Consider the following 26,450-nt stretch of genomic DNA (forward strand, 5'->3'; position numbering starts at 1 on the left):
TAACTGGCTGTGTGACACAAGGCATGGTGCTTTCTCTCTCTGAGCCTCTATTTTCCCCTTGGTTAAATGGGTACAGACTTTGGTACAGTAAATAGAAACGACTCAGGATACTTCTGGCATGTAATATGCATTTCATAAATGGTAGCTGCCTTTTTGCTTTTTGTTTTTCAAGAAAGGGTTTCTCTGTGTAGCCCTGGCTGTCCTGGAACTTGCTCTACTAGACCAGGCTGGCCTCAAACTCACAGAGATCTCTGCCTCCCGAGTGCTGGGACTAAAAGCGTGCACCACCACGCTCGGCCAATAGTAGCTACTATTATAATCATTATCTGCGTACACACTCCATCTTCACCAACTCTTCCCAATCTTCCACCACCAGCAACTCCCCAAGGTCACACGAGCTCAAGGGCATTCCAGCTGGCAGAGCTGCAGTCTGAACCAGGTGCCCATCCTCACACAGTCAGTGGGCCTGGTCAGGACCTCTCCCTAACCAACCCAAGCCGGGCCCCAGCAGCACCCACCCTCTCCCTGACGGCATTGTACTTGATGGCAAGCTCATCGCGCTCGGCACGGCTCTGGGCCAGCAGGTCCTCCACACGGGACAGCTCCTGCTGTAGCAGCTTGTTCTCCTCCTTCAGTGACAGCAGCGAAGCCATCTCTGGGGCCTGGGGAGGGGCTGACAAGGGACAAGGAGCTGAGGTTGATTTCTGGCTAGTGCAGAAGGGCACCAACCCAAACAGGTGTCCTACTCGTTCCTGGGACAAGATGATGAGCCGGGGCCCTGGGAGGACCCTGGGTGTGTGTGGCTGCAGCACCTGAGGGCCGAGAGAGCCGAGGAACAAGAGGGCTGGCAAAAGAGGCCAAGAACTAGAGTTGTGTAGAAACAACTACAGCCAGTGTGGCCACATCCCCAGAACATGCAGGGGGAAGGCTCTAGCTAGGAGTCAAGAGAACATCTTTCTGTACCCACCCACCCCGCGGACATGAAGCTCTGAATTCTTTTTTTTTTTTGAAGATTTGTTTATTTTGCATACAGCATGTATGACTACAGGTCAGAAGAGGGCACCAAATCTCATTACAGATGGTTGTGAGCCACCATGTGATTGCTGGGAATTGAACTCAGGGCCTCTGGAAGAGCAGTCAGTGCTCTTAACCTCTAAGCCATCTCTCCAGCCTGAAGCTCTGAATTCTTACTCCCTCCTTTTCTGAGGACTAGTCTCCTTCGGGCCTCAATTTTACTCATCTGTTAAATGGATGGAACAGTAATCAGACCATGCCAGGAAAGCGATCAAGCCTTACTCAAAATCAGGCTTCTCATAACTTTGCTTTGTTCCCTTGTTTTCTGTGAGGTAAGGTAGCCTAGGCTGGCACAGAACCCATGATCCTCTCCCTCTGCCCCTCTAGTGCTGAGATTTTAGACAAGCACCATCATGACCAGTTCTCTCATAACCAGGGCTTAAGATAGCAGAGGTTAGCTTGGGAAGAGGAAGGAGAGGAGAGGAAAGGCCAGAGGAGAAACCCCTCCCCCTCCCCTGTGGGCTCTACTCTGACCTTGAAAAACATGGACACACACTGCAGGCTTCTAGCCTTGGAGAGGGGGTTCGTAAAGTCTCCCCGACTCTGCAGAGTCCCAGCATCCATGGTCCACCCAGAGACCGCCCAGCCCTGATCTGGAAACTGAACCAGGTTGTAGCAGCGATTCAAAAAACACCGGCAGAACGGCTGCCAGCACCCCACACCACCAACTAACCAGCTGACCTCATGACCAGGCACTCAGGCAGGCTGCATAACCTGGTCATGCATGCCACCTACCAGGAGGCACTGCGGCCATCAGGCCTTTGTAGGAGCCTGGTCTCAACCTCCCCAGGTAATCTCAGTCTCAGACAGCTCACACCACCCCTGGGAGGAAATGCCGTATTTGGTGCTCAAATCGGAAGCAGGGAGCAGAGAGGGCTTGCTCTGGCTGTGCCACACGGGGAATAAATAAAGTAAGTTTGGGCAACTTGGATCTCAGCCTCCATTTCCTCCTCCGTGAAGTAGACCCACGCATCACAGAGCTGTGCCTGTCTCCTTATGTGTATTCAAGAAATAGAGGTGGGGCTGGGGATCCGGCTCAGTGCATAAGAGCACTTGCTACACAAGATTGAGCATCTAAGTTCAAATCCCAGCACCCATGTACAAAGCTGGGCATAGCCCCTCAGGTACGTGTAACCCACGAGTTATTCAGGGAAGAGACAGGAGGATCAGCAGGACTTGCTGGCTGCCAGCCCAGCTCAAGGATGAGTGAGTGAGAGGCCCTGCTGTAATGGAATTGGTGGACAACAATATTGCAGGACCCCTTGTCCTCCTTTATGTCCTTGTGCTCACAGGACACACATCTGCACACATGTGTATAGCGCTCTCTCTCTCTCTCTCTCTCACACACACACACACACACACACACCATTATCTGTATCTATTGCTAGTGAGGAGAAAGGACTCTTGGCAGGATGGGAGGTGGCACCTGAGCTCTCAGACTGAGAGAGGTTGCGGGTGATGACCTCCCTGATACAAACTGGCAGGCTGGCACCCTGGGAGTCCTGGGCTGGGCTCTGCACACTCAGGCTCTTCTCTTGGTCTGGTCTCAGGACACAGCTCTCCAGTGTCTGTGGAAGGAGAGCTTTTCAGGGACCCTAGGCCCCTGGCTTCCTGGGCCTGAGGGTTGGGCAAGTCCTGAGGCCCGGAGTCTAGAGAACTCAGGAGATGAAGCTGATGCCTGAAGGGTAAAGTACAAAGACTCCCTAGGAGTCTCTCTAGGTCTGTGCTACAGACAGGACCTGAAGGCTAGAGAAAGAAACCAAGCCCACGGAAACTCAGGCACCACACTGGAGGCAGCATGGGCTGTGGGGGCTCCAGTCCAGCTCCCAATGTAGGTAAGGAGGATTTTGCTGTGCCAGAAGCCAGTAATCCCTAAAGTCCACGAGAGGCCCTTCCCCCACTACTGGAATTAGGGAGTCCTAGCAGTTGGCCAGTGTGGCCCCAAGAGCTGCAAGTTGCAGCTCCTGTATGCCAGCCCCACACCTCCCTCCGCTCCCCGACCTCACAGCTCCTATTAAGTAGGTTATTCTCTGCCCTGCCCTGGACAGGGTAGACACAGCCCTCACAGGACCCACCTGAATCACAATCTCCAAAGCCAGCTGGGGCTGCAAGGATTCTGCCAGCCCTAGGTTCATGGAGGGGGGTCTGTGGGCATCCCACAGCCCCCCTCCCCAAAGTACCAAGATCAGATCAGCTACACGCACCAACACGCTAACACACTAACAACGCCAGGCTGCTGGGCTGAGAGCCCAGCAGATTAAGCTTAAATCCGGCGGTGCCCTCACGTGACCATGCAGAGGGTGGGGAGGTGCTCAGATGGGATAGGAGGAGGAAGGGCAGAGGGAAGCAGAGATACCTGAGAAGTAGGCAGAAGCAGCCCTGGGACCAGCCAGCACAGACGCAAGAAGAGGCAAAGGAGGAGCGTAAAGAGGGAAACGTGAACTGGAGATGGGAAGAGAGGGAGCAGCATTCCCCACACCCTCCACCCTCCCCAGGCTGTGGTCCTGGAGCCTTCCAAGACCAGCTGCTAGAGGCGGGAAAGGCCAGAGTCCCCAGTCTATAGAGCATCTCCCGTGACCCGGAACACATTCACAGCCTGCTGGGCAGATGTTTGTGCACTACAGGCTAGAAGCAAAGAGACCAGGGGCTCAGACAACACTAGGAACTGAGTCCCCCCCCCGCGCCCCCCCCCCCCCCGCTGTGTCCCAGCATCCTCCTGGGTAACAGTTGATACTATTGGTGCTCGCCTCTTGAGCTGTCTGGAGCAGAAAGTCTGCCCACCAGCAGCACACAGCAGGGCGCCAGTTCACACCATTAACACTGGTAAATTGGGTAAACACTGTTTTCACCCATTGGAAAATTCAACACGCACAGTCCCTGGGCCTAAGTCCGAGACAGTTTCCCTCCCCCACAGGAAGGAGGCTGTGTGGCACACCAGTTAGAGCCTCGAGTCGCTGGCGCCACAGGTTAGCAGTATGGCCCTGGACAAATCACCTCTTCTAGACTGTTTCCTCCTCTATAAACAGGAAGGGGGCGCTGTAGGGATTAAAGAGCTCTCAAAGCAGGGAGCGCTTCAGAACACACAAAGCAAGGAAGGAGAGCCCTCAGCTCACATGAACACGACCTGCCATCTCCTGCTCTCCAGGTCCCTCAGTTCTAGGACAGGTCCACTTGAACTCATCAAATCCTCACATCAGCTCAGTTCCAGATGAGCAAAACAAGGCTCAGAGGGGTGGGGTGGGAGGTCTCACCTATTCAAGGTGGCCCGCTGTGCAGAAGTGTGAGTCTGAAGCTCACCCCACTTAACCATGCAGCCTCCCAAAATGCCTGAAGGGCAAGGCTGTATCCAGGTCAGACCCAGGCATGCAGCAGTTGTTACATAAATGTCATCAATCCAGACTGATCTCTCCTTCCCAATAAGGAATCTGTCCTGCAAACGGAAATGCAGGAAACAAGGTACACCACACCAAGAAGGTAAGTGCCACCAAGCTGCTATGGCAAATATCCAAATTTCAGCAAAACTAAACCCATGAGCAGAGAGCTGCCACTCAGCCCTGCCCTGCTTCCAAAGAGCCTCCACAGAACTCCTCCAGGCTGCAATACCCATAACCTGGCCAAGGAGAACCTCTATCACCCTGGGCCAGGATGCTCAATTCAGCACGGATGAGATCATAGATGTGCTTCAAGAATGGAACAGAATTATTCTGTGTCTCCCACAGTGTCCTAAGATATTGAAAGGGGCAGGATGCTAGACCCTGGACACTGGGTAATACCAACCCTTGGCTCTACCAAAAATTCTCCCCATGGATCCTGAGACAGCATTGAAAAACTGTGGGTGTGCACTGCCCCGCTATCTGCAGCTTCCTTCCAAGTCTCAGGTAGGTAGGTAGGGAAGGGAGGGAGGGATGAAGGGAAGGGATGCAGGGAGCGGGGAGGAGGGAGGGAGGGAGGGAGGGAGAGAGGGAAGGAAGGGAGGGAGGGAGGGAGGAAGGGAGGGAGGGAGGGAGGGAGAGAGGGAAGGAAGGAAGGGAGGGAGGGAGGAAGGGAGGGAGGAAAATGGAAGGGAAGGAAGGAAGGAAGGCCGGCCAAATTTATCACAGGAATCTGATTGCTACAGTATCACCTGCTGGGTTTCTAATGTGGTTTGTCCCTTCCCAAACTCATGGTGAAATCTGGTCCCCAAAATAAGAGTTGAAAGGTGATGGGACCTTTAAGGGGGGATTAGGTCAGAGGGGGATTAGGTCAGAGGGATTAATATCTTTCTCAACACTGTAGTTTACTTATATCACAAGTGTGGGTTAAAGCCAGGTGTGGTGGTTCAGGTCTGTCATCCCAGCACTTTGGAAGTAAAGGCAAAAGAATCTTGTGTTTGACCCAAATTGGGCTACATTAAGAGATGGTGCAGTGGTTAAGAACACTGACTGATCTTCCAGAGGATCTAGGTTCAATTCCCAGAACCCACCTAACTACAGTTCCAGAGTACTCTGATGCCTTCTGGTCTCTGCAGGCACCAGGTATGCATATGGTATGCATATGGTATGCAGGCATGCATGCAAACAAAACGCTCATACACATGAAATAAAATTTAAAAAATCTGAAGGGGGAGTGCTTCAGTAGGCAAAGCACCCACCACAAAAGCATGACTTCTGCCCCCTGGCACCTCTATAAATACATGGTGGTTGTACTGACTAGTTTTATGGCAACTTGACACAAGCTAGAGTTATCTGAAAGAAGAGAACCTCAATTGAGAAAATACCCATAAGATCTATAGGGCATCTTCTCTATTAGTGATTGATGGGGGAGAGCCCAGCCCACTGTGGGTGGGGCTATCGCTGGCCTGGTGGTCCTGGGTTCTATAGGAAAGCAGGTTGAGCAAGCTAGTAAGCAGCACCCCTCTGTGGCCTCGGCACCAGCTCCTGCCTGCAGGTTCCCGTCCTGTTTGAGTTCCTGTCCTGGCTTCCTTCAGTGATGGACTGTGGATGTGGAAGTGTAAGCCAAATAAACCCTTCCTTCCCCAAGCTGCTTTGGTCATGGTGTATCATCACAGCAATAACAACTCCAACTAAGACAGTGAGTTTGTGTGCCCACCTCTAATCCAAGCACTCAGGAGGCAGAGACAGGGAATCCTCAGACCAAGCTGGATAGCTAGACCAGCCAAATCTCTGAGCTTTGCTTCAACAGGAGACCCTGCCTCAATTATATTAAGTGAAAAGTGACTGGGAAAGGCATCTGACACCAAATTCTGGTGCACCCACACATATATGAATATACATGCACACATATATGCACTGCAGAGGCACACATATATGTAAATGTGTGTGTGTGTGTGTGTGTGTGTGTGTGTGTGTGTGTGTCTGGAGAAACAGCTGTGGGTGCTGGAAACTAAACTCTTATATTTTTGTGAGCCTAGCCTTCAACAGCTGAGCCATCTCTCCAGCCCGTAAATTTTTTATATTATAAAGCTGTTGTAGGATGAGCTCAGCACCTCCCTTCTGCCCCCCTTTGCCCCCAAATTCTGTCTTCCCACCCCGTTGTTAGCATGAGTTCCTTGTCAGATATGACACCCATGGAACTCCTATCCTTCAGCATGAATTAATGAGCTTTTTCATTTATAAATTACCTAGTCTTAGGGCTGGGGATGTGGCTCAGTAGTTAAGAGCACTTGCTGCTCTTGAAGGGAACCTGGGCTCTGTTTCCAGCACCCATGTGGTAGCTCTGTCTGTAACTCTAGTTCCAGGGGATCTGACACCCTTTTCTGGATTCTGTGGTCACCAGGCACACACAAAGTACACATACATAAATGCAGGCAAACTCTCATACACATAAAATACAAATAAACTTAAAAAGAAAAAAAAAACTATGCAGTCTTGTGATTTCTATATAGCAACAGAAATGAACTCTGACAGCAAGTGACTACCTTAACGCTAATCTTGGCCAGGCCTCCTCATAGGTTTGGTCACCTTGTACCAGTGACATCACCCCTCTTCATCCTGAGTCTGTTTTCTTTTCTGCAGAATGGGTTGCTAATGGTGCTTGTTTCTACCAGGAGGGTGAAATAGGCTGTGTACCTGGATACATATGCCAGAAACCGGGCCAGATTTGGCCATATGGTCTAGTTCTACCCAACCGAATTAAGACATAGAGAATGCATCACTTTGAAGTGACCTGTAAAATCTTCCCTGAGGAACTGCTTCTCTCCTTCCCTGTCTGCCAACTGGGAGGAAATAACTCCAGGGTCCCAGAGGATGCCAGAACCACAGATGGAAAGCTTTGGGTCCTTCGCTCACTCCACAGAAAGCCACCTGCCAAACACTGAGCAGGGCATCATTTGTAGACCTCTCTTGAGTTAGCTTCTGAGGCGTCAGGGTCAGATGATTCCCTGAGCTAGTGTAACCTTCATCACTGCTGCAGCTAAGCAGGGACAGGTGGCCCCTAGTCTGGCTGCTGTTGTACCATCCGTCTCGTTCTTCTCCGTGGTCACTGGTCCTCCCCGGTGCCAGCTAGTCTTTGTGCCTTACTTCCTGACCCTCAGCCGCTGCCCAGAGGATAAGCAGAACCTTTGCACTCATCCCTTACCCACACTTGCTCAAGCTCCAAACCTATTTTGGCCACACCTTGCCACAAAGCTCCTCAACAATTACTCAGGAGTGCCAACACATACCAGCTTTTCCTACCACTTACCCCTCAGTTTCTCTGGTCGCTGACTAGAAATTATAACAAAAATATTGAACCAACCGTGATCCAGGCACTGTGCCCCAAATGCCCCATTAGGAGGTACCATTCTACCCACCTCACAGATGGTGACCTATGACTCAGTGAAGGCAAATAATTTGTTCAAACTCACCGGCTACGAGGAGTTGAAGCCACAGCTTTTGTTTTAGTTTGGATTTTCAAGACAGGGTCTTAAGTATCCCAGGCTGGCTGTCAATTCACTATGTAGGATGCCTGAGCTTCTGACCATCCTACTACCTCTGCCTTCCCAGTGCTGGGACACAGGCGTACACCACCCAGTTTATTCAGTGCTGGGGATCCAACCCAGGGCTTTGTGCACGTCAGGCAAGCACGCTACCAACTGAGCCACATCCCCTGCTATTTCAAAGTTTTAAACAGGAACAGCAACAGCTACCATTATGTAGTCCTTGCTATGTGCCAGGCACATCCTGGCCTCTGACGTATATTATCCAAGCCACTGCTTCAGGTGAACTGCTAAGGTGGCTCTCCAGGGTCGTCTGCTTCTGGTCTCTGTCTCTGGTCTCCCAACTTCGCTCCATACAGTGTGATCCCATCCTTTTCAGCTCAAATCAAGTTCAGAGTCTTATCCTAGCCTTAGAGGCCTACTGAGTCTGGCCCCAGCCTACCTGTCCCCTTCAACTCCTCCTCTTTCCCCACTACTCAGTCACCCTCACCTTCTCCATTCTTTTCTTTTTTTTCCCCAGAGCTGGGGTTCGAACCCAGGGCCTTGCACTTGCTAGGCAAGCACTCTACCACTGAGCTAAATCCCCAACCCCTCTTCTCGATATTTTTTTTTTTTAAGATATATTGCATACAGCATATATAGCTACAGGCCAGAAGAGGGCACCAGATCTCATTACAGATGGTTGTGAGCCACCATGTGGTTGCTGGGAATTGAACTCAGGGCCTCTAGATGAGCAGTCAGTGCTCTTAACCTCTGAGCCATCTCTCCAGCCCTCCCTCCTCTTCTTGATTCTTTATGCACACAAGCCATGCTCCCACCTCAAGCCTTTGCTCTTGCCATCCTCTGTCTGAAAGTCTCTTCCTCCTCCTTTGTACAGGGTGAAGTAAGTGCTGCTGGGAGATCAGATCTCGGCTCAGCAGCGTCAGCTTCTGAGAGAGCTAGCTTGGACCCCCCCAGCTAAAGTGGTCCTTGCTGGTAGTGATTCACTGCTTACATTGCCATCTCTACACAGAGCATCGTGCATGAGCACTTCCACAGTGCCCAGGACCCAAAGCTCTACAAACAGTTGTTTAAAGGAATGAATGAATGAACACCTAGATAAGCAACTAAACAGGCTGAGCATCTCTAATCTGAAAACCTGAAACTTCTGAGTCAATGCCGCAAGTGGTCCATACCTAACTTCAGGTATGACTAACCTTCAGTGACTAACTTCAGTACTAACCACAGTACACCAAATACGTGTAAAATTACCGCAGACTATATGCATATTGAAGTAGGAAGCACGAGTGCATTTGTTTTGATTTGGGTCCTGTTCCCCCAAATCTTTTTATGTATATGTAAATATCTGAAAACTTGGTTTTTGATTTATTTGTTTTGTTTTTTGGATTTTGAGACAGAGTTTCCCTGTGTAGACTTAGCTATCCTGGAACTCACTCTGTTGCCCAGGCTGGCCTCGAACTCACAGAGATCCACCTGCCTCTGCCTCCCGAGTGCTGGGATTAAAGGCGTGTGCCACCACCACCTGGCTCTAAAAAATTGTTTTAAATGGACCAGGCAGTAGTGGTACACACCTTTAATCCCAGCAGTCGGGAGGCAGAGGCAGGGGGATCTCTGTGAGTTCAAGTCCAGCCTGGGCTACAGAGTGAGGTCCAGGACAGGCTCCAAAGCTACAGTCTCGAAAAACAAAACAAACAAAATAAATTTTTTAATGACGGATTTGGGGGATATTTAACCTGAACAGGAAATTAAATGGGGGGTGGGGTGAATAATCCCCTTAACTTTGGGTGGGGGTTGCATAAATCTCAGCCATGCCACACAGCCAGGGACCACAAGACACTAGCACCAGGAGTCCAGGCCAGACAGTGCCCCTAGAAGGGTTAAGAGTCCCTATAGTCCGAAGACCCACTCAATCCGCAGGACTTGCGCCTGGTAGGTGGGGGGCAAATGAAGAGAACGCGCGTTTGGGAACCATAGCCTCTTGGAGTTATTTGTGAGCTCAACAGGAAAACAGGAAATCTGAAGTAGACAGTGGTTATTTCCAAGGTCCCTCCCAAAGGGTCCTAACTCTCCAGGCAAGTCCCGTCCCCAGGGGGTTGGGCAGTTGTGGAGTGGGGGAACAGACATTCCTTCAGGCTTGGGTTTGCAAGGTCTCTCCAAATGCCAGTTCCAGAGCTACTGGCTGGACCCACCCTGAGAACCTTTGGGTTGGAAACCCAAATCTCTCCGCACAGATTTCTGCGTCCTCACGATGCTAGACCGCTTGGTGACCGCACTGGGCCCCCCAGTTTGCTCGTGTGCACTGTGGAGAGCCTCCCCCCCCCCCGAGATCGGCTAAAGGAAAGAGAAAGAGCTCCCAGTGAGGGACGTGGGGCCCGGCCTGGCACTCGGGAGGCCGTGAGCAGCGACATGCGGCTTTGGGTGACCGTCGTCCTCGACGGCTGCGCCCAGCAGAGTGAGAGCATCCCGTGAGAGCCTGCTGGGCCTCAGGCCCCGGGCCCCTGGCGGGAAGACTCCAGTGGGTACGCACCACCCGTGCGTTCCCGTCCAGCCCGGCGGGGTCGCCCGGGGTGCTTAGAGACCCCAGGACACCCACACTGCTCCAGCCCGCCTCCTTAGCCCGGCGCACCCGCCCCGTCCCCGCCCCGCGCACGCGCGGCGCGGGCTCCTACCTTCGCGGGCCGCCGCCGAGGCCGAGCGGACACAGCCGAGGGGCGGGGCGTGCGCTTCGGGGGCGTGGAGAAGGCGTGGCGACGTAGGGGTGGGGCTAGAACGGCGGGAGGGACCGACCAAAGAGAAAGGCCTTCGAGGCGCGGAGTGGAGGAAGAGGCGGGGTCTTAGGGGGTGGCCCCACAGGCGGGGGCGGGGCCGAGGCGGAGTGAGCGCCTCCTGGTGGAGAAAGACGCTGCTTGGTGAAACAGGGGCGAGGCTCAGACAGAGCATGCGCTTACCGGTGGGGAAAGGCTCCCTGCCAAAGGGGCGTGGCGTAGCGAAGGGACGAGTCTGACTCGAGGCAAAGCTCCCAGTGGTGGAGAAAGGCTATGCCTAGTGTAACACATGGTCTCTCTCTGCTGCCTGAGGATCAAGATGTAGAACTCTTAGCTCCTTCTCCAATACTATGTCTGCCTGCACACCGCCATACTTCCTGCCATGACAATAATGGACAAAACCGCTGAAACTGTAAGCCAGCCCCAGTTAAATAAACCTTTTTTTCTTTTTTCTTTTTGGTCCATGGAGGCTTTTTATTTATGTGTTTCACTTCTCTAGGAAAAGAATCCCAGGATTTTCCCTCCTGTGTGTTTTCATCTTGCTTCTTCATGGTCCCATGATGCCAGTTGAGGTTGTCAGTACAATGAAGCCAAACCAACATGATGGGAGCAGATTCTGCTGCCATTTTTCTAGGTCTTTGAGTTGCACATCAAACCTAGGGCTTACCACTCCACACTTGTTCAATCTGCTTGTAAGGTCACGATGATTTTCTCAGCTCTGTGGTCATCAGTGATTTCAAACTCACCAATGTAACCATGCTTCATCATCACAGTTAGGAACCAAACAATGACTCTGGAGCAGGCCTAATGAGAACCTGGCGTTTGCCTTTCTTCTCAGCATTTGTTGATGCTCTTGAGGGCATCAGCCAGGACATTCTTACACAACATGGTGATGGTTTGCGGAAAGGGGCATGGTGGAAAGAGGCATGGTTTTCTTTATATAAGAGTTGCCATGGTCATAGTGTCTTTTCACAGCAATAAAACCAAACTTGGGTCTTTTGCAAGAGCAGTACACACACTTAAATGCTGAGCTCTCTCTCTACCTCCTATAATATTTGTGATACCAAGTCTCACTATGTAGCCAGGGCTGGCTTGTAATTCACCATCTTCCCACCTCCACTTCTGAGTACTGGAACTACAGGTAGGTACCATCACACCTGGAAGACTTTAAGGGAACCCTACAGGTCTACGCAGTCCGATGTTCAGCCTCCATGTACACAAAGGGCATTCACTTAGTGGGCAGCAATATGATGCAGAAGTGAGGCCCTTTTGACACAGCCCTCTTCTGTTTTCAGTGGGCGGGATTTTTTAACTTTTTTCTGCCTGGCCTCTGTGTACATGCACCCTTTCACACTTAGGCTTGTGTAGTGGGTTCTCCACAGCTTTGTCCACTGAAGGTCTATGACATAAGCAGTCTCCAACTGCCACATGATGAGAAAAGACTCCTCGAGACATGTTAAGGGATGTGCTATCCTCAGAGTAAAAGATCAAGTTCTCTTCTGGATGACAGGAGACCTGGAACCTGAGAGCTGAGCAGCCATGCTGCCAAAAACACACCCATCCGACATAAACTACAGAAGTAAAAACATTTATTTCCCATCTTTAAAACTCTGGTCCCACAAGGTCAAAACCTCTTTCAGTTCATGTTCTTGACCTTTCAAATGAGAAACGTTTCAACTGAAGGTTAAGTCTGTAAAGAAACTTTAGAGATGCAATGAGGAGACAATGATTTCTTACAAATCACTACTGATGGCCCGGATTTCCAGCGAACAGGCCTCCTTCTGTCACAGTCTCTGAAGGGAAAAAAGAGGCTATCTACAGACATTCCCTCCAAAAGCCACCAGGGAAGGACCAGCTATACCATGAACCTCTGAGCCCAGAGCAGAACCAGAAGACAGGCAGGCTGGCCCAGTCTGTGATGCCGCAACTTCCCCACATTACCCAGCAGGATTCCAGAGCCTGCCCCAGCTGAGGGGGGACTGGCTGAAGACAGGGAAAGCAGGTATGCAGGCTGCCTCCCACTGCTGCCTCTGGGGCTCAGGGCAGGGAGAAGGGTGTGAAAGGCCCTCGCCATGGCGGCTCCCTTGCAAGGGCACGTTAGTGCTGGTCAGCATATTAGCAGAGCAATGTTTTAACATTTTCAAAAAGCTACTTAATCCTTCCAGTGTCCCCTGGCAGACCACTCAAGCTACAGCTCAAAGACTTGCTAGCAACCAGGATGGTCTCCTCGGGAAGGTACCCGACCATGGCTACTATGGACAGAGTGCAGAGTTCCCAGCCCAACAGTGAATCTGGGACACCTGCCAACTCGAAGGGCAGAGCTGAACCAGGCCACAAACTCAACCCATTCTGTGCTTTAGGGGCTGTGTTTAATAAGGATCACTTCACAGAAGAGGGCAGGTCTGGGTTCCTCCCATGAGGAAGAAGGATGGGCGGGGGACCCTGGAGTGTTTGCTCCTGTCTTCTGGCTATGCAGCCCCTGAACCCTAGCAACTGTGGCACGATGCCCATTTACTGCTTCTTGTGCTCAGGCTGTGAGAGAGCCGGGCAAGGAGAGGACAGTGATGTTCCAGAGGCCAGCTAGAGAGTGCTTTGCCTCCTTCTGTGGGCCTGGATGAGGCAGCTCCTTCCCAGAAGTCATGAAGAAAAAGTTGTGCATCAAAACTGGACCCAGCCGGTGCCTGGCTGAGACTGGCTGGACGGCGGCCTGTGAAGGGAAGACAGGGAGGGTGGCATTATCAAGCTGTTGGAGAGCAGCCACGGTGGGCATCTTTTTGGGCAGAAGGAGCTCTGAGCAGGCAATCCCCAAAGGGCCTAGAGCAGCAGGCAGCACATCTGGCCCATGTGTGGGTTTTAGCTGTCCGTTCGTTTACAGAGACAGACCTGTACTGAGAGCTCCAGAGCCTCCCATATACCCTGATGCAGCAATCTGGCATCTTTCCACACTGATCCCAAGGGCAGGCCATAAAGCTCAGGAGATGCCTCAGAGGTCCTGTAAAGATGGTCCAGGCCTAAAATTTGGGTCTTGACTCCTGACCCAGGGCAGCACTTGGTGACTAGTTTGCAGAAGGAGGTTTCAGACAGTAGGGAACAGTGAAAAACCTTTATAGAGGTAAGGAGGGCAGTATGTCACCCAAGCTAGGGGCTCTGACCCATGTTTACCATGAAAATGTAACCAGAGCAGGTCGAACCAGCAATTCCAGGGACCTCAGAGGACAGCTCTGGCCCCACCCAGCCCAGAAAGCTACCTGCCTTACCCTGTGGATTTGGTGAAGTCGCCCCAGATGTCAGCAGTGGCAGCGGCAGCAGGTTTAGACTGTGGCCAGGGTTCTGTTGCACCTCCTAGTGATGTCCCCAAGGCCAGTGAGGGAGAAGAGAGACAGGGAAGTCAGAGATCTCTTTCTGGTGGTTTCAGTTACTAAATTTTGAAATCTGGTGGCCAGTCTCATGACCCCAGGCAGCTAAGACACAGGGAGACAAACGACTCCAGAGAGTCACATTTCCACCACCTTTTCATGGATCCTTGGTGGTCCCTACAGAGAAAGCAGGAGCCACACACAAGGTGGAAGGAACAGTGCCAGGGACCAGGAGTCACACCTGTCCTGTCCTGGCTTCTGGAGCGGGAACGCCTCACAAACCCAGAGCACCTTCCAGAAAGCCTGCGGTGCTGTGTGCATCAACTGGCTAGAACCTCAGGTCAAACACTGCCAGGGGGCCTTCCAGTGGAGGCCGCACAGAAGCTGGCCGCTGGCCTGCACCTCTCCTCGGGGCAGGTCTACTCCTGGTTCCCTGGCACCTTTCCTGTGCTGCCGACAGCCACACTGCCGTTTCTCATCTGCCCTGGGCTGGAAGAGCAGATAACACCAAGGCCCAGAGTGGGGCACTTTGCAGGTCACTGAGTGCTAAGCATGCATTATCCGCACGCTTAGAGGAGGTCAGGCCAGGATTAGCCGTCTAACCGTGCAGGACATCTGAGTTTCAGTTCTCTCATCTCTCATTCAGCTGACAGGATAATTTCACAGGGCAGAGTGAGTGCACAGATCTGGCATGCTCAGTACAGGCCCAGCACAGTGTCGCTAAAATGCCAATGAGTAAACCCAGGCTGGCACCCAGTGAGAGCTCACGGTGGTCAGCATACTACTCCATGTGGCACATGGCTTAGCTCAGGTGGTCTTCACTATAGGCACCATCACTACCTCATTCTACAGACAGGAAAGCAGAGGCACAGAGATGCAGGCCACTAGGAGCTCAAAAACTGGTCTAAATTCTGTCACAGTGGCTCCAGAGCAGACAGCATCAGCAGCTGGCAGCTGGCCTACTGTCTGACACCATCTTGTGTGAACATGCTTACTGCAGGCTGTGAGCACTAGGATGGAAGCCACAGAGAGCAGACACCATACTGTTCAAAGGGTCCCAACTTAATGGTGCTGGATTTGGTTTTTCAGCTTTATTATGGTTTAGGAAGGTGTTAAATGCATTTCTACCTGTTTATCAGAATGTTACTCCATCCATCCCAAGTCAAGGACCTAATCCTCCACATGCACTCAGACAGGGCCCAGAAACCAGGGAAGGCCAAGACATACACAAGAATGTCCTAAGCATTCAGACTGCTGCTCCTGTCCCTGGCGATGCCACAGCCAGTCTCCTGTGAGCACACTCTAAACATAATGTCAGAAGAACGATTTCCTGATGCTAGGCAGAAGCTGGTTTCACCTATGGCACTCTCCTGACCAACCTCAAACTGTTGGGTTGGAGCCTGACCTCCAGAGGAGCCAATGTCAGAGACTAAGAACCAGGAGCACAGGAAGGCTCCCTTCCTAGGTGCATCACTCCAAACCTGCTGACAGCACTGTGGCAAAGGGCTGGTGACAATCCCAGCCTGGAGGGGAGATGGAGGGAGAGCAGCCTCTCAGCTTCCCAGCTTCTGACGTGCACCAAGGAGCCCACACCACACACACACACCCCACCATGCCCCCGTGGTATCTCCTGCTCACAGCAGCACACTACAGCTGTATCCACCTCTCTGAGAACAGCGCTTTTCAAAATCTCGGCCTTGGTCTTGCGTTTCTACCTAGAATGCCAACTCCTGCCCCAGTGGCCTTCCTTCGTAGCCCAGGCTCCTCTGGAAAGTTCCCCCAAGAGGTATGTTGCTGACCCTAGTGACGTGGGCCCGATACATTTGGCCTGTGCACCTGTGGTTCACCTCTCCCACGACATCTGAGCACAGACCACTTGACAACAACTGAGGCCCAGCCACCTGCATAGTGATGACTTCAGTCACTGCCTACCAGGACAGGACAGGTACCCTGAAGGGTTACAAGAAAGGCCAGGGAATGAAGAACCTCAAGCAAGACACTCTGGTGCCACCGTCTAGCCACACACAGCCACAGAGTGAGTGTGAGAAGGGGAGCGACAGGATCCCTTCTGAGGGCAAAGCTGCCAGGTTGGGATACAACAGTCACCCCAGCACTCACCTGAACCAGAAACAACTGCTGGCTGGACTGGAGAGCCCCTGACAGACAACTGCTCCCCAGAGGGAGGGATGAGGGTGGAGGTCTTGCCCCCTGGAGGGGGAGGAAGCAGGCTCAGGCCTCCTGTGCTGGCAGGCCTGGTTCTTGACGTCCCAGCTGCTCCTTCCTTCTTTCTCATGTTCTCAAGAGAAGAGAAGAATGAAAGTCAGCCATCATGCCAGAGCCATCGTGTACTGGAAAACCCCATGGAGAGCTCTAGTCCTCAACATCTGTACAGCAAACAACAGTCCCCTCCAGCAGCAGCATGAGCTAGAGCCAAGCCATCTCCATCTAGCATCAATGCAGTCAATGTTAAAACCCAGCACCTAATCTCACTTCGCATCAGGACAGTACACACCAGTCACAGCCATACACCATGCTGCCCCAAAGAAACAGCCTGAACACTGACTGCAGTGTAGTGATGAGCACAGAGCAGCCAGAACATTCATGCACAGTGAGGCAAGGGAAGCCGGTCAGAATGATCTGCCAAAGCATCCAAAGGCATCCATCCACTAAGCGCATCACAGGATTCTGCAGTCCCATCCTTAGACACGTGTGCGCAACAAAGACATGAGCTTGGACATTCAGAGCAGCACCATGTGGAGCTAACCCAGATGGAACCCCAGTGTCCATCCTCTGAAACAGATGAGCTAGGAGAAGCACACGCACAATGGCATGTGCCATCTCAGAGGACAACCAACCACAAGTGACAATATGAGTAACTCTTACAACAGGACACTGAATGAGGGGAGCATACTGAAAGAGAGAGGTCTCCCACACAACTCACAACAGCAAAGCACAGACCCAATCCAGGGTATTTGAAGTCAGGGCGGGAAGCTATTATAAGTGGGCAGGACTAGGGCTCCCAAAGGGCTCAGTCTTCTACTTCTTGACCTAGGGCAGTCCCATGCTTAAGTGTGTGTGTGTGTGTGTGTGTGTGTGTGTGTTCATACATGTGACTGAGCGTGCATTTGAGTATGCAGGCCAGAGGTCAATCCTGAGTGCCATCTTCAGAAACACCACCCACCTCCTTGAGTTCAGATCCCTTACTGACCTGGAACTCAACACTTAGATGAGGCTGGCTGGCCAGTGAGCACCAGGGATCCTCCTGTCTGCCTAGCTCTCTCTGGGTTACAAGCATGTGCTACCCACACCCAGCATTTTTGTTGTTGTTGTTGGTCTTGGGTCTTGAATTCAGGTTCTCATGCTTGCAAGGCAAGCACTCTATCAAGTCATCTGTCTTCTCAGCCCTTGTATGGTTTCAAAAACTCACTCTGTTGCACATTTATAATCCAGGCACTTTTCTATATGCAACACTTCAGTACAACATAATAGCAGTGAGCACCAAGTGTGAGCCAGAAACCAGCACAAGCCACATTGATAAAGAAGCAGTCTCTGTGTTAGCACAGCAGCAGCAGAGATAGAAGGCCCAGCATCCTCCCCATGCACCCAGTTGGGCCAGCTGTTTCTAGTTCTCCTATCCTGGCTAAGCCCCCCACCCCCAGCCCCTGTCTCTGTGCCTTAACCTTCTATCTTTTACAGAGGGAGGTCCTGAAGTCATATGGGAAACGCCTGAAAACACTACCTGGCCCACAGCTGACGCTCATTAAATGTTAGTTCTTCCAAGCAAGAGAAAGAATCCCAGTGCCACCAGTCCACTGGATTGGACCTGCATTTCCTCTCAAGGGCCAGCTGGCCAACTTCAAGGTCCCAAAGCATCACCAGCATGAAGCAGGAAAGAGAAAGAAATGGTAAGTAAAGAGGAAAAGCATTATTTCAGAGTCACACGCTTTCTCTACACAGACCCATTTGGTCCTTGGTTCCCCCAAATGCCTCCCAAATCCATCACCCCTCCACTCCAGCAGCCAGGGAGAGCCCATGCCTGGGCACCCAGTATACCATGACTTGTTTCTATTCAACAAGAGCTGGCAGGGGATGCTGGACGCAAAGCCACACAGCAAGAAGACTGGAGGAGCCAGGACAGTACCACCAGCAGAAGCTGCCCATGATTCCAGCACCCTCCTCAATGCCTTCCAGCCCAGGGTGCTGCTCCCAAACCTTCCTCACTCAGGCATGAGGCCAAGATACAGCTTGAGATAAGCACACTGAACCTCCTGATCCACTCTAACAGGCGGACAGACACACCAGCACTGGTGTTGAGTAGCTACCCTCTGATCCATCCCTCCTGCCCACCCACAGGCCGCTCTTTCCAGGAAGCCTTCCATGGCTTCCAGTGTTATGGGCCTTGTATTTTTCCTCCAGAAGCCCTCCAGGGCTGTTCCAGTCCTAGAGTCTCTCCTGCCATTGTGCAGTCACATCTGCACATGGTCAGCTCAACTTAGAATGCCATAGAAGCAGAGGCTGGTACCCTGGGGTGAACCTGGCACAAGGCCAAGCTGCTGGATCAACTATGGCTACCAGGATGGAACTGAACTGTAACCGGTTTAGGTTGGGGAGCTTTGGGCTGGGTGGCTTCAAGAGTCACAAAACCATGGCCCACAAAGTCAAGTGAGGTGGGACTCACTGCGATGTTGATCTTGATGGTCTGTCCCTCCTTGAAGCCCAGGTCCAATCGGGGGCCTTCGTCTGGGTTCTGGGCTTGTTTTGCAAACTCACACTGCTGTTTCACCCACCTGGGGAGGACCAGGAAAAGAGTGGTGAGGCTGGAGCAGCAGCTGCCCTGCATTCATCCACAATGCCTTCAGTTTAGGAGGCCCATGCTGTGGCCAACTTCCCAACCAGTAGTTCAAGTCCCAAATCTGGAACTCTTAAGCAGCTGCACAGCTATCAGCTCCCTGATCAGCACGATGGTTTAGACTAGTGGTTCTCAATGTTGAATGACCCTTTCACAGGGGTCACATACCAGGTATGCTGCATAGCAGATACTTATTTCTTTGTTTGTTTGGTTGGTTGGTTTGGTTTTTTTTTTTTTTTTCAAGACAGGGTTTCTCTGTGCAGTTTTGGTGCCTTTCCTGGATCTCGCTCTGTAGACCAGGCTGGCCTAGAATTCAGAGATCCTCCTGGCTCTGCCTCCCGAGTGCTGGGATTAAAGGCGTGTGCCACCACCACCCAGCAGATATTTATATAATGATCATAACAGTAGCCAATTTAGTTATGAAGTAGCAACAAAAGTAATTTTATGGTTGTGGTCACCACAACATGAGGAACTGTATTAAAGGGTTGCAGTTGCAGCATTAGGAAGGTTGAAAACCACTGGTTTAGACTCTAAGGTCTTACCACTGCTCTGAGAACTGAATAAACTGTTCACACACGGTACCCAGGAGGAGTGAGAACCTGCACTTTCCCTCTGTGGCTCTGGCTCCACCTGGACACTTCTATATTCTGAGACAGGACAGACGCCTAAAAGCAAAGGGCAGCACAATGCTGCGTACCCTCCTACAATGCTACTAGCAGCCACCTGGGACGGGAGTCCACACAAATGGCCAGGCACTACCCAGCTACCATCAGTCAGAGGGAGAGCCCTGAGGATGCCCCGTCCTTTCACAAAGGACACCACAGCATCTTTGAGGTGACCTGGAGATGTTAGTCTCACTTACGGCATTATAAAGGAGCAGACCCTGAGAGCCACAGGAGCCTGACAAGGACTCTGGCAGCTCAGGGGCTGCTGAGGAAGAGTTGGGACACTGAAAAGGACAGGCCAGCTGACACGGGCACACAGCCTTGGGGACCAGCAGAGCACAGAAGGCAACCTGGAGGAGGACTGCCAGGCTGCTAACAGACAAAGCAGTCGCCCCACTCTGTAACCAGGAAGAACAGTTCTGTCCCGGAAAGAAGGGAGAAGGAGGAGGAGACTGTCCCAAGAGGTACTCACTTGAAATGGTCTTGTAATGCCACGTTGAAGTCAAAGGCGTCCCCTCGGTCCCCAAAGCCAATCCCAATAAAAGCATGTCGCCCTGGGGGAGGGGGAGAAGCCATTAATCTCGTGTTTCTGGAGGCAAGGCTTCTGAAGCTCAGAAGAGCCCCCCAGACCCATACATACCGTTCCCATCTTCAATTCGGACAACGAAGTACCTGCTGGAGTCAGTTACGCTCTCCACAGCCGTGCCGGGAAACTGGTCCACTGGGGCCTGTGCAAAGAGCTCCCCTGTAAGGACAGGGTGAAGGAGATGAGCCTGGGGGCCCTCTAGCCTGGGGTTGCTATGCATTATTTGGGCTTTCCTGTTTCGAGCCACACCAGGAGAGCTGGACAGATGGCACACTCCGGGATTCAATCAAATCCATTCTTGCTGAAGGGACAATGTCACCATGAAATTAAGAGAAAAGCAGAATTACAAGTGGCTCACTGGTCATATCTGCCCAGAGTGTCAATGCCCAGAGTGTCAATGGTTTTTACTTCAGTGACAAGCATTTCAAATTCAGACTGCTTTAAACTATCCCCCATTTCTGGGGCCTGGAGGTAGTGGGGGGAAGATAGGGTCTCACTGTGTAGCTCTGGCTGTCCCAGAACTCACTTACATAGACCAAGCTGACCTCAAACTCAGAGATTTACCTGCTTTTGCCTCCAGAGGGGCTTAAAGGCATGTACACCGTGCCTGGCCTTGACTTTTCTTAAAGATTAGAAGTTCTCCCCACACAGTACCTCCAAGATGGGGCTGCTATCACCCAGCCTAGCAGCTTATTCTACTTGTATGGCCTTCGTAAAGGCTCAAAGTGATGGGCCCAGTGCAGGTGTGTCATACCTCAGAAAGGAAGGACTGTAAGAGAAGCCAGCGAGCCCTGCAGGCATCAGGGAAGTTATGATCCCACAGAAGAGTCTAAAACACACCAACTCAGTTCAGTCTCAGAGACTAGGCAAAGGGATGGCAGGCCTTAAACTGCACTCCTGGCTGGATCTATATAGCTCAGTGTAAGTGCTCCATTAGCATGCATGGGTTTGTTTCCAGCAGGGCATAAAGCAGGCATGGCAGGGTATGCCTGTAATCTCTATACCCTGGAGATAGAGGTATGAGGATCAGAAGTTCAAGGTCATCCTTTGCTACACAGTGAGTTCCTTACTAGCCTGGGCTACATGAGATTGTCTCAAGGAGAAAGAAAAGGCATCCTTATGTAGTGTTCCCTTGTGAACGCCGGGCTCCCGCAGCTGCAGCAAAGACCACAAATCCAGGAGCCTTTATGTTGAGCTCCAGGCTCAAAGATGCCCTCAGTGTCTGATCAAACAGTCCCTTGTTTTGTTGTCCAAGAAGGATCTCCTGTGTTCTGGGATTACATTGGCTAAGTCCAGTGCATTAGAAACAGCTGGGTCAGGCAGTGGTGGCACCCAGCTAGCTCTGTCGGTAGAGCATGAGACTCTTAATCTCAGGGTTGTGGGTTCGTGCCCCACATTGGGCGCCAGATATTGGTTAAAATATTAAGGCAATTCCACATAGTTAAAAGGGAGGTTTATTTTGTGGTGCAACTTACAAGTGAAGGGATAGGTTACAGGGTCTGGGAAAGGTGTAGCACAGTCCAGCAGTGTTCTCTAGAGAACTCTGCTTGGTCTACCTCCAGTATCCAGGGTCCAGGAACCAAGAGAGCTCCCCCATCCAGATCCCAGGTCTTCAGGGATCCTCTCGGCTCCGCCTTGTAGGCATGACAGTAACCGAAGCCTCAAAGGGGATGGTACTTCCAGGTCAAAGCTGGAACAGCTACCTACTACAGCACACCTTTAATCCCAGCACTCAGGAAGCAGAGCCAGGCAGATCTCTGTGAGTTTGAGGCCAGCCTGGCCTACAAAGCGAGTTCCAGGAAAGGCGCAAAGCTACACAGAGAAAAACCTTGTCTCGAAAAAAAAAAAAAGAAAAGAAACAGCTGGGTCACCAACAATGACCTAGATGAAAACTGATGGCTCTGCAGCCTGCAGCTTCTTGTCAACTTAATCCACTTACTTTAGCACTTGGGCATGTAGATGTACCTAAAGGCCTTTACCTTGCAGCAATGGTAGGGCAGCCTCTCTCTTGCACAGCTGGAAGCTCCAGCACCTTAACCCAACCCATGTCCTGTGCCTTTACCTGAGGTCCTGTCCTCCAGCTTGATGTAGGCCATCTTCCCTTTTGCAGTGATCCGCAGCCGGCCACTCCATGATGGCTGGTCCAGCTGCCATTCTGAGGCCCTGTGAGGACAAAAAACCACTAAGCCTCTTGCTCCATCCCTCCAGAGATGGAGAAGAGAATGGGAAGGGCTGCTTGTTCAAGAACACAGCTGGCCAGGATGGTAACTAATGTCTTCAAAGGTCACACAACTTCTCCTGGGCAACTGGACTATTCTGATGATGTAGTGGGAAACAGCCAAACAATGTATGTGCAAGCTGATGCTGTGTCACACACCAGGGATGCTGAGATGGCTCAGCAGGTAAAGGCAACCACTGTTAACCCTGACAACCTGCTTGTGACCCCTGGGACTCCCCATGGCATGAGAGAACCAACTCCTTTGATTGCCACTTTGTATAACAACATATGTGCACAGTCAGAGACACACGAATAAATGGGATTAAAACACTATTTTCTGAGATGGGGGGTCTCAATGCGTAGCCCTGGCTGTCCGGAACTCCCTTTGTAGACCAGGCTGGCCTTAAACTCAGAGATCTGCTTGCCTCTGCTTCCTGAGTGCTGGGATTGTAGGTGTGTGCCATCACAGACCCACATGGTAGATAAAGAGAACCTCTACATACATGCTGTGACCACACACATACACACAATAAAAAAGTAAATAAATTTTAAAAACAAAACAAAAACCAAACAACTTATTACAGGGGCTTGAAAGATGGCTCAGTGGTTAAGAGTACTAGCTACTCTACTTGAAGACCCAAGTCCAATTCCTAGCACCCACATGGCAGCTCAAAGAGTCTATAACCTGAGTCCTAGGGGATTGCTTCTGGCCTCCTCAGGCACCAGTCACTCATGTGGTACCCACACATACATGCAGACAGAACACCCATAAACATACAAAAAGTAAATTTAAAAATAAAAACTATAATAGCTATATAAAAAGCTAAAAAGCAGCCAGGGGGTGGTGGAACATGCCTTTATCCCAGCACTCGGGAGGCAAAGGCGGGCAGATCTCTGAGTTGGAGACTAGCCTGGTCTACAGAGTGAGTTCCAAACAGCCAGGGCTACACAGAGAAATCCTGTCTCGAAAAAACAAAACAAAACAAAAGCTATTTTTAGCAAATATCTTCTGAATATGGCTGCATCTCAGTAAGTACACAGACACTAAAATCTCAAACTCAAAATTTTTACATTATGAAACAGTATTCAAAATCTCAAATCATTTGAAATTGTAAAAAATATTCTTAGCTTGTGGGCATACAAAACCACAGGCAGCTGTAGCTTGCTGGCCCCCATTCTAAAGACCACAGACCTTCTCCCAAGTGGGATTTCCTTCCCAGCTTCCTTCTGCAGAGGAAGCAGCTAGGCCCTATTGTTTCTGGAAAGACACGGTGATACCAAGCTGGCGAAACTGACCAGTTGGGACGCTCAGACCACGTTGGAAGAAGTACAAAGGAGTACCATCTTTGGTAGGAAGAGCTGACAAGTACATGAGTATACAGGGGAGAGACGGGGTGGCTAGGAAACACATTCACAATTGTATTCCAGGCAGGAAGAAACATAAGGAAACAAGGACCCTCACTGATACCCTCTTTGGCTCCTTTAAAAAGCAACAGTGGGTTTGGGGATTCAGCTCAGTGGTAGAGCGCTTGCCCAGCAAGCGCAAGGCCTGGGTTTGATCCTCAGCTCCAAAAGAAAAAAGAAAAAGAAAAAGCAACAGTGTAGCCAGGCACAGCAAACGCCTTTAATCCCAGTACTTAGGAGGCAAAGGCAGGCGATACCTGTGAGTTCGAAGCCAGCCTGGTCTACAGAGCACATGCCGGGACAGCCAGGACTGTTACACAGAGAAACCCAGACTCAAAAACCACACACACACACAAAGCAGTAGTGTAGCCGGGCGGTGGTGGCACACACATTTAAACACAGCACTCGGGAGGCAGGGGCAGGCAGAGCTCAAATTCAAGGCCAGCCTGTTCTACAGGGTGAGTTCCAGGACAGCCTGGGCTGCACAGAGAAACCCTGTCTCGAAAGCCAAAAAAACAAACCAAAGAAAAACAATAGCATCACATTTTAGTTTGCAGCAGCAGCACAGAAAAACCCCTAAGCAGCAAGCACCATGGGTTTTTCCAGAAGGCTTTTCTGGGAAGTGCCTAAGCAAATGTCAGCTCTCTAGAAGTCTCAATGGCAGCTGTTGAGGGCCACACAAATGCAGATTTACAGCTAACAACACAGCAGACTCAGTTTCTGTTCCTCTTACTGGCGCAGCGGGCTTTAGATCCAGGCTAAGGAGAGCCCCAAAGGTTAAGTGAAGGCCGGCAGTTTCTTCTCTATCAAACCAGCCTGGCTGGATACTTAGTGACCCTGCCCTCTGGAGGACCAAGAGGAGCCAACCCTCAGCTACTGAACCAAGACCCAACACATCTGGATAGACAGCCATCTCTGCTTTGGTAGCCGGTCTCCAGTTTAATGACAGAAAGAGAAGGGTTCTGGCTGGGGAGATGGCTCAGTGGGGGTGAACATGTGCTGAGCAAACCTGAGGACTTGAGTTTGGATCTCCAGAATCTAAGAGCCAGGTGTGGCTGCAGGTTCCTGTAAACCCCCCACTCTGTGGGGGTAGGGCAGAGAAAGAAGGATCACTGGGCATCTGCCGAACAGCTGGTCTAGATGAAACAGCAAATTCTAGGTTCAGTGAGAGACCATCTCAAGGGAATAATACAGTGAGAAAGTAAGACACTTCATGGTCATCCTGTGGCTTCTGCACGTGTGCACATGGGCAGGCGCACAGGCATACCTATCATGCCAACACACACACACAAAGCACAGACGGTTGTTGCTTGCTGACCTCCGTTCTTGTTATTTTCACACTATTTTAAAACCATCCCACCGACACAGTAAGTGTTCAGAAAGATACCCGTTCAGAAACTTTGCTGTGTGCCTGTGTTTCACAAGTGCGAAGGGCAGATAAGTCAACACTCCAAGACACTTGTGGTCCAGACTACCTCCTATTTCCAAATAACTAAGACACACATGGTCTTCAAAGGCCACCCATGCCAGGCAGTGGTGGTGCACACCTTTAATTCCAGCATTTAGAAGGCAACGGCAGCGATTTCAAGGCCAGCCTCGTCTACACAGAGTTCCAGGACAGACAGGGCTATACAGAGAAACCCTGTCTCAAAAAACCGAAAGAGCTATCCTTCCTAAGTAGCCACACCCCACCCATCACAGGGCACAGGCCACATCATTTATATCAGCAACATCTTTTTTAAAAAGTATTTTTCATCTTGTTTGGATAGGGATATGCAAACAGTGCGGGAGGTATATAACAATGCCTGTCCAACTTGGGTTCTCCTCTCGGAGTCCTGGGTTTACAAGCATTTGTGTTTATTTGCCTCAGGTGACAAGGGCAGTGGGGGACTCCCAGCTGCAGCTTATTGTGATCAGGGATGAAACTGGGCCCCGAGATAGGGTCGGGTCCCTCAGATGGAGTCGGGTTCCCTCCCGGTGGGGATTTCCGCGAGTGGCAGGGCTTCCAAGGATCCCTGCGAGGCTGTCGGTTAGCGACCCGTAGACCCCGCAGCCCACTCGGGTCCCCAGGAGCTGGCTGTGACGCGTTGCCCGCATCCCGCTGACAGCTCCCGACCGGCGACCCCTCCTGGGTCTGGCCCCGACAGGAAGCAGCCACTGGGCTCCGTTCCTTCCTTCCCTAAACGCGACAGCCCGTCCTTGACCCCCCGCAGTGCATGCCGGGGAGGCGGGGAAAGGTTAAGCCAGGAACGGTCACCTGTAGCCACGGTTGGTCGCCCGCGGCGGGATGCGGTAGACATGGACCTCTGGCTTGACACAGAGAACCGACTCGTACTCGCTCTCCTCCATCTCCGACCGCCAGAGCGCACCCGACTTCCGGCTTCTTCCCCGCCCCCTTGGGACCGGAAGTGACGTGGCTCTATGACCCGCGCTGTCTAGAGCAGCGGCTCCCGGCCCTTGGTCGCTCCTCGTTGCGGAGTGCCCTCTGCCGGACGCCTTGGATCAGAACAAGAGGCGAGGGATCCCTGACGGCCGCAGCCCGGAAAAGCAAGCGGTGCAGACTAGGGCCTAACCCGGAAACCTGGTTGTGGTTCAAACTCCTGTACCCTGGGCCGGG

At 51.6% G+C, this 26,450-nt stretch overlaps 2 protein-coding genes and 1 pseudogene across 11 annotated transcripts in view; all 3 read right to left on the reverse strand.

Annotated features, from left to right (window-relative positions):
- The window catches only part of Crocc (ciliary rootlet coiled-coil, rootletin), a 46,694-nt gene extending 35,979 nt beyond the window's left edge, over positions 1 to 10,715 (reverse strand). For 8 of the 10 annotated variants that reach the window (XM_036177608.1, XM_036177603.1, XM_036177602.1 and 5 more), the window contains exons 1-3: positions 3,150 to 3,320; positions 2,501 to 2,642; positions 519 to 673 (exon numbers count right to left, since the gene is read on the reverse strand). In XM_036177608.1, coding sequence (XP_036033501.1) covers positions 519 to 673; positions 2,501 to 2,642; positions 3,150 to 3,209 — 357 coding nt within the window. In that variant the 5' untranslated portion in view covers positions 3,210 to 3,320. Of the gene's footprint in view, positions 1 to 518; positions 674 to 2,500; positions 2,643 to 3,149; positions 3,321 to 10,659 lie in introns of those variants that run through there. The other 2 variants (XM_036177610.1, XM_036177607.1) reach the window with 2 other exon arrangements.
- A 535-nt stretch (positions 10,716 to 11,250) lies between these two features.
- Positions 11,251 to 11,643, reverse strand: LOC118578017 (annotated as a pseudogene).
- Positions 11,644 to 12,322: 679 nt separating this feature from the next.
- On the reverse strand, positions 12,323 to 26,231 carry Necap2 (NECAP endocytosis associated 2). Its single transcript, XM_036179528.1, has 8 exons — positions 26,091 to 26,231; positions 22,274 to 22,374; positions 20,266 to 20,370; positions 20,098 to 20,179; positions 18,790 to 18,898; positions 16,230 to 16,407; positions 14,013 to 14,097; positions 12,323 to 13,462 (listed from the first exon to the last, which is right to left on the reverse strand). Exons 1-8 carry the CDS (start codon positions 26,180 to 26,182, stop codon positions 13,414 to 13,416), a joined length of 801 nt encoding a protein of 266 aa, XP_036035421.1. The 5' UTR covers positions 26,183 to 26,231; the 3' UTR covers positions 12,323 to 13,413.
- Between the last annotated feature and the right edge of the window lie 219 nt (positions 26,232 to 26,450).

The sequence above is a fragment of the Onychomys torridus genome, chromosome 2 (assembly GCF_903995425.1).
Source record: "Onychomys torridus chromosome 2, mOncTor1.1, whole genome shotgun sequence".
Lineage (NCBI taxonomy): Eukaryota > Metazoa > Chordata > Mammalia > Rodentia > Cricetidae > Onychomys > Onychomys torridus.

Coding starts and splice junctions, on each gene's coding strand:
- Necap2 (XM_036179528.1), bottom strand. CDS start 26,182: ATGGAGGAGAGCGAGTACGAGTCGGTTCTCTGTGTCAAGCCAGAGGTC. Junction 20,371..22,273: donor GCTGGAGGACAGGACCTCAG/GTAAAGGCACAG, acceptor CTGTCCTTACAG/GGGAGCTCTTTGCACAGGCC. Junction 14,098..16,229: donor AGCAGTTGTTTCTGGTTCAG/GTGAGTGCTGGG, acceptor GGACATCACTAG/GAGGTGCAACAGAACCCTGG.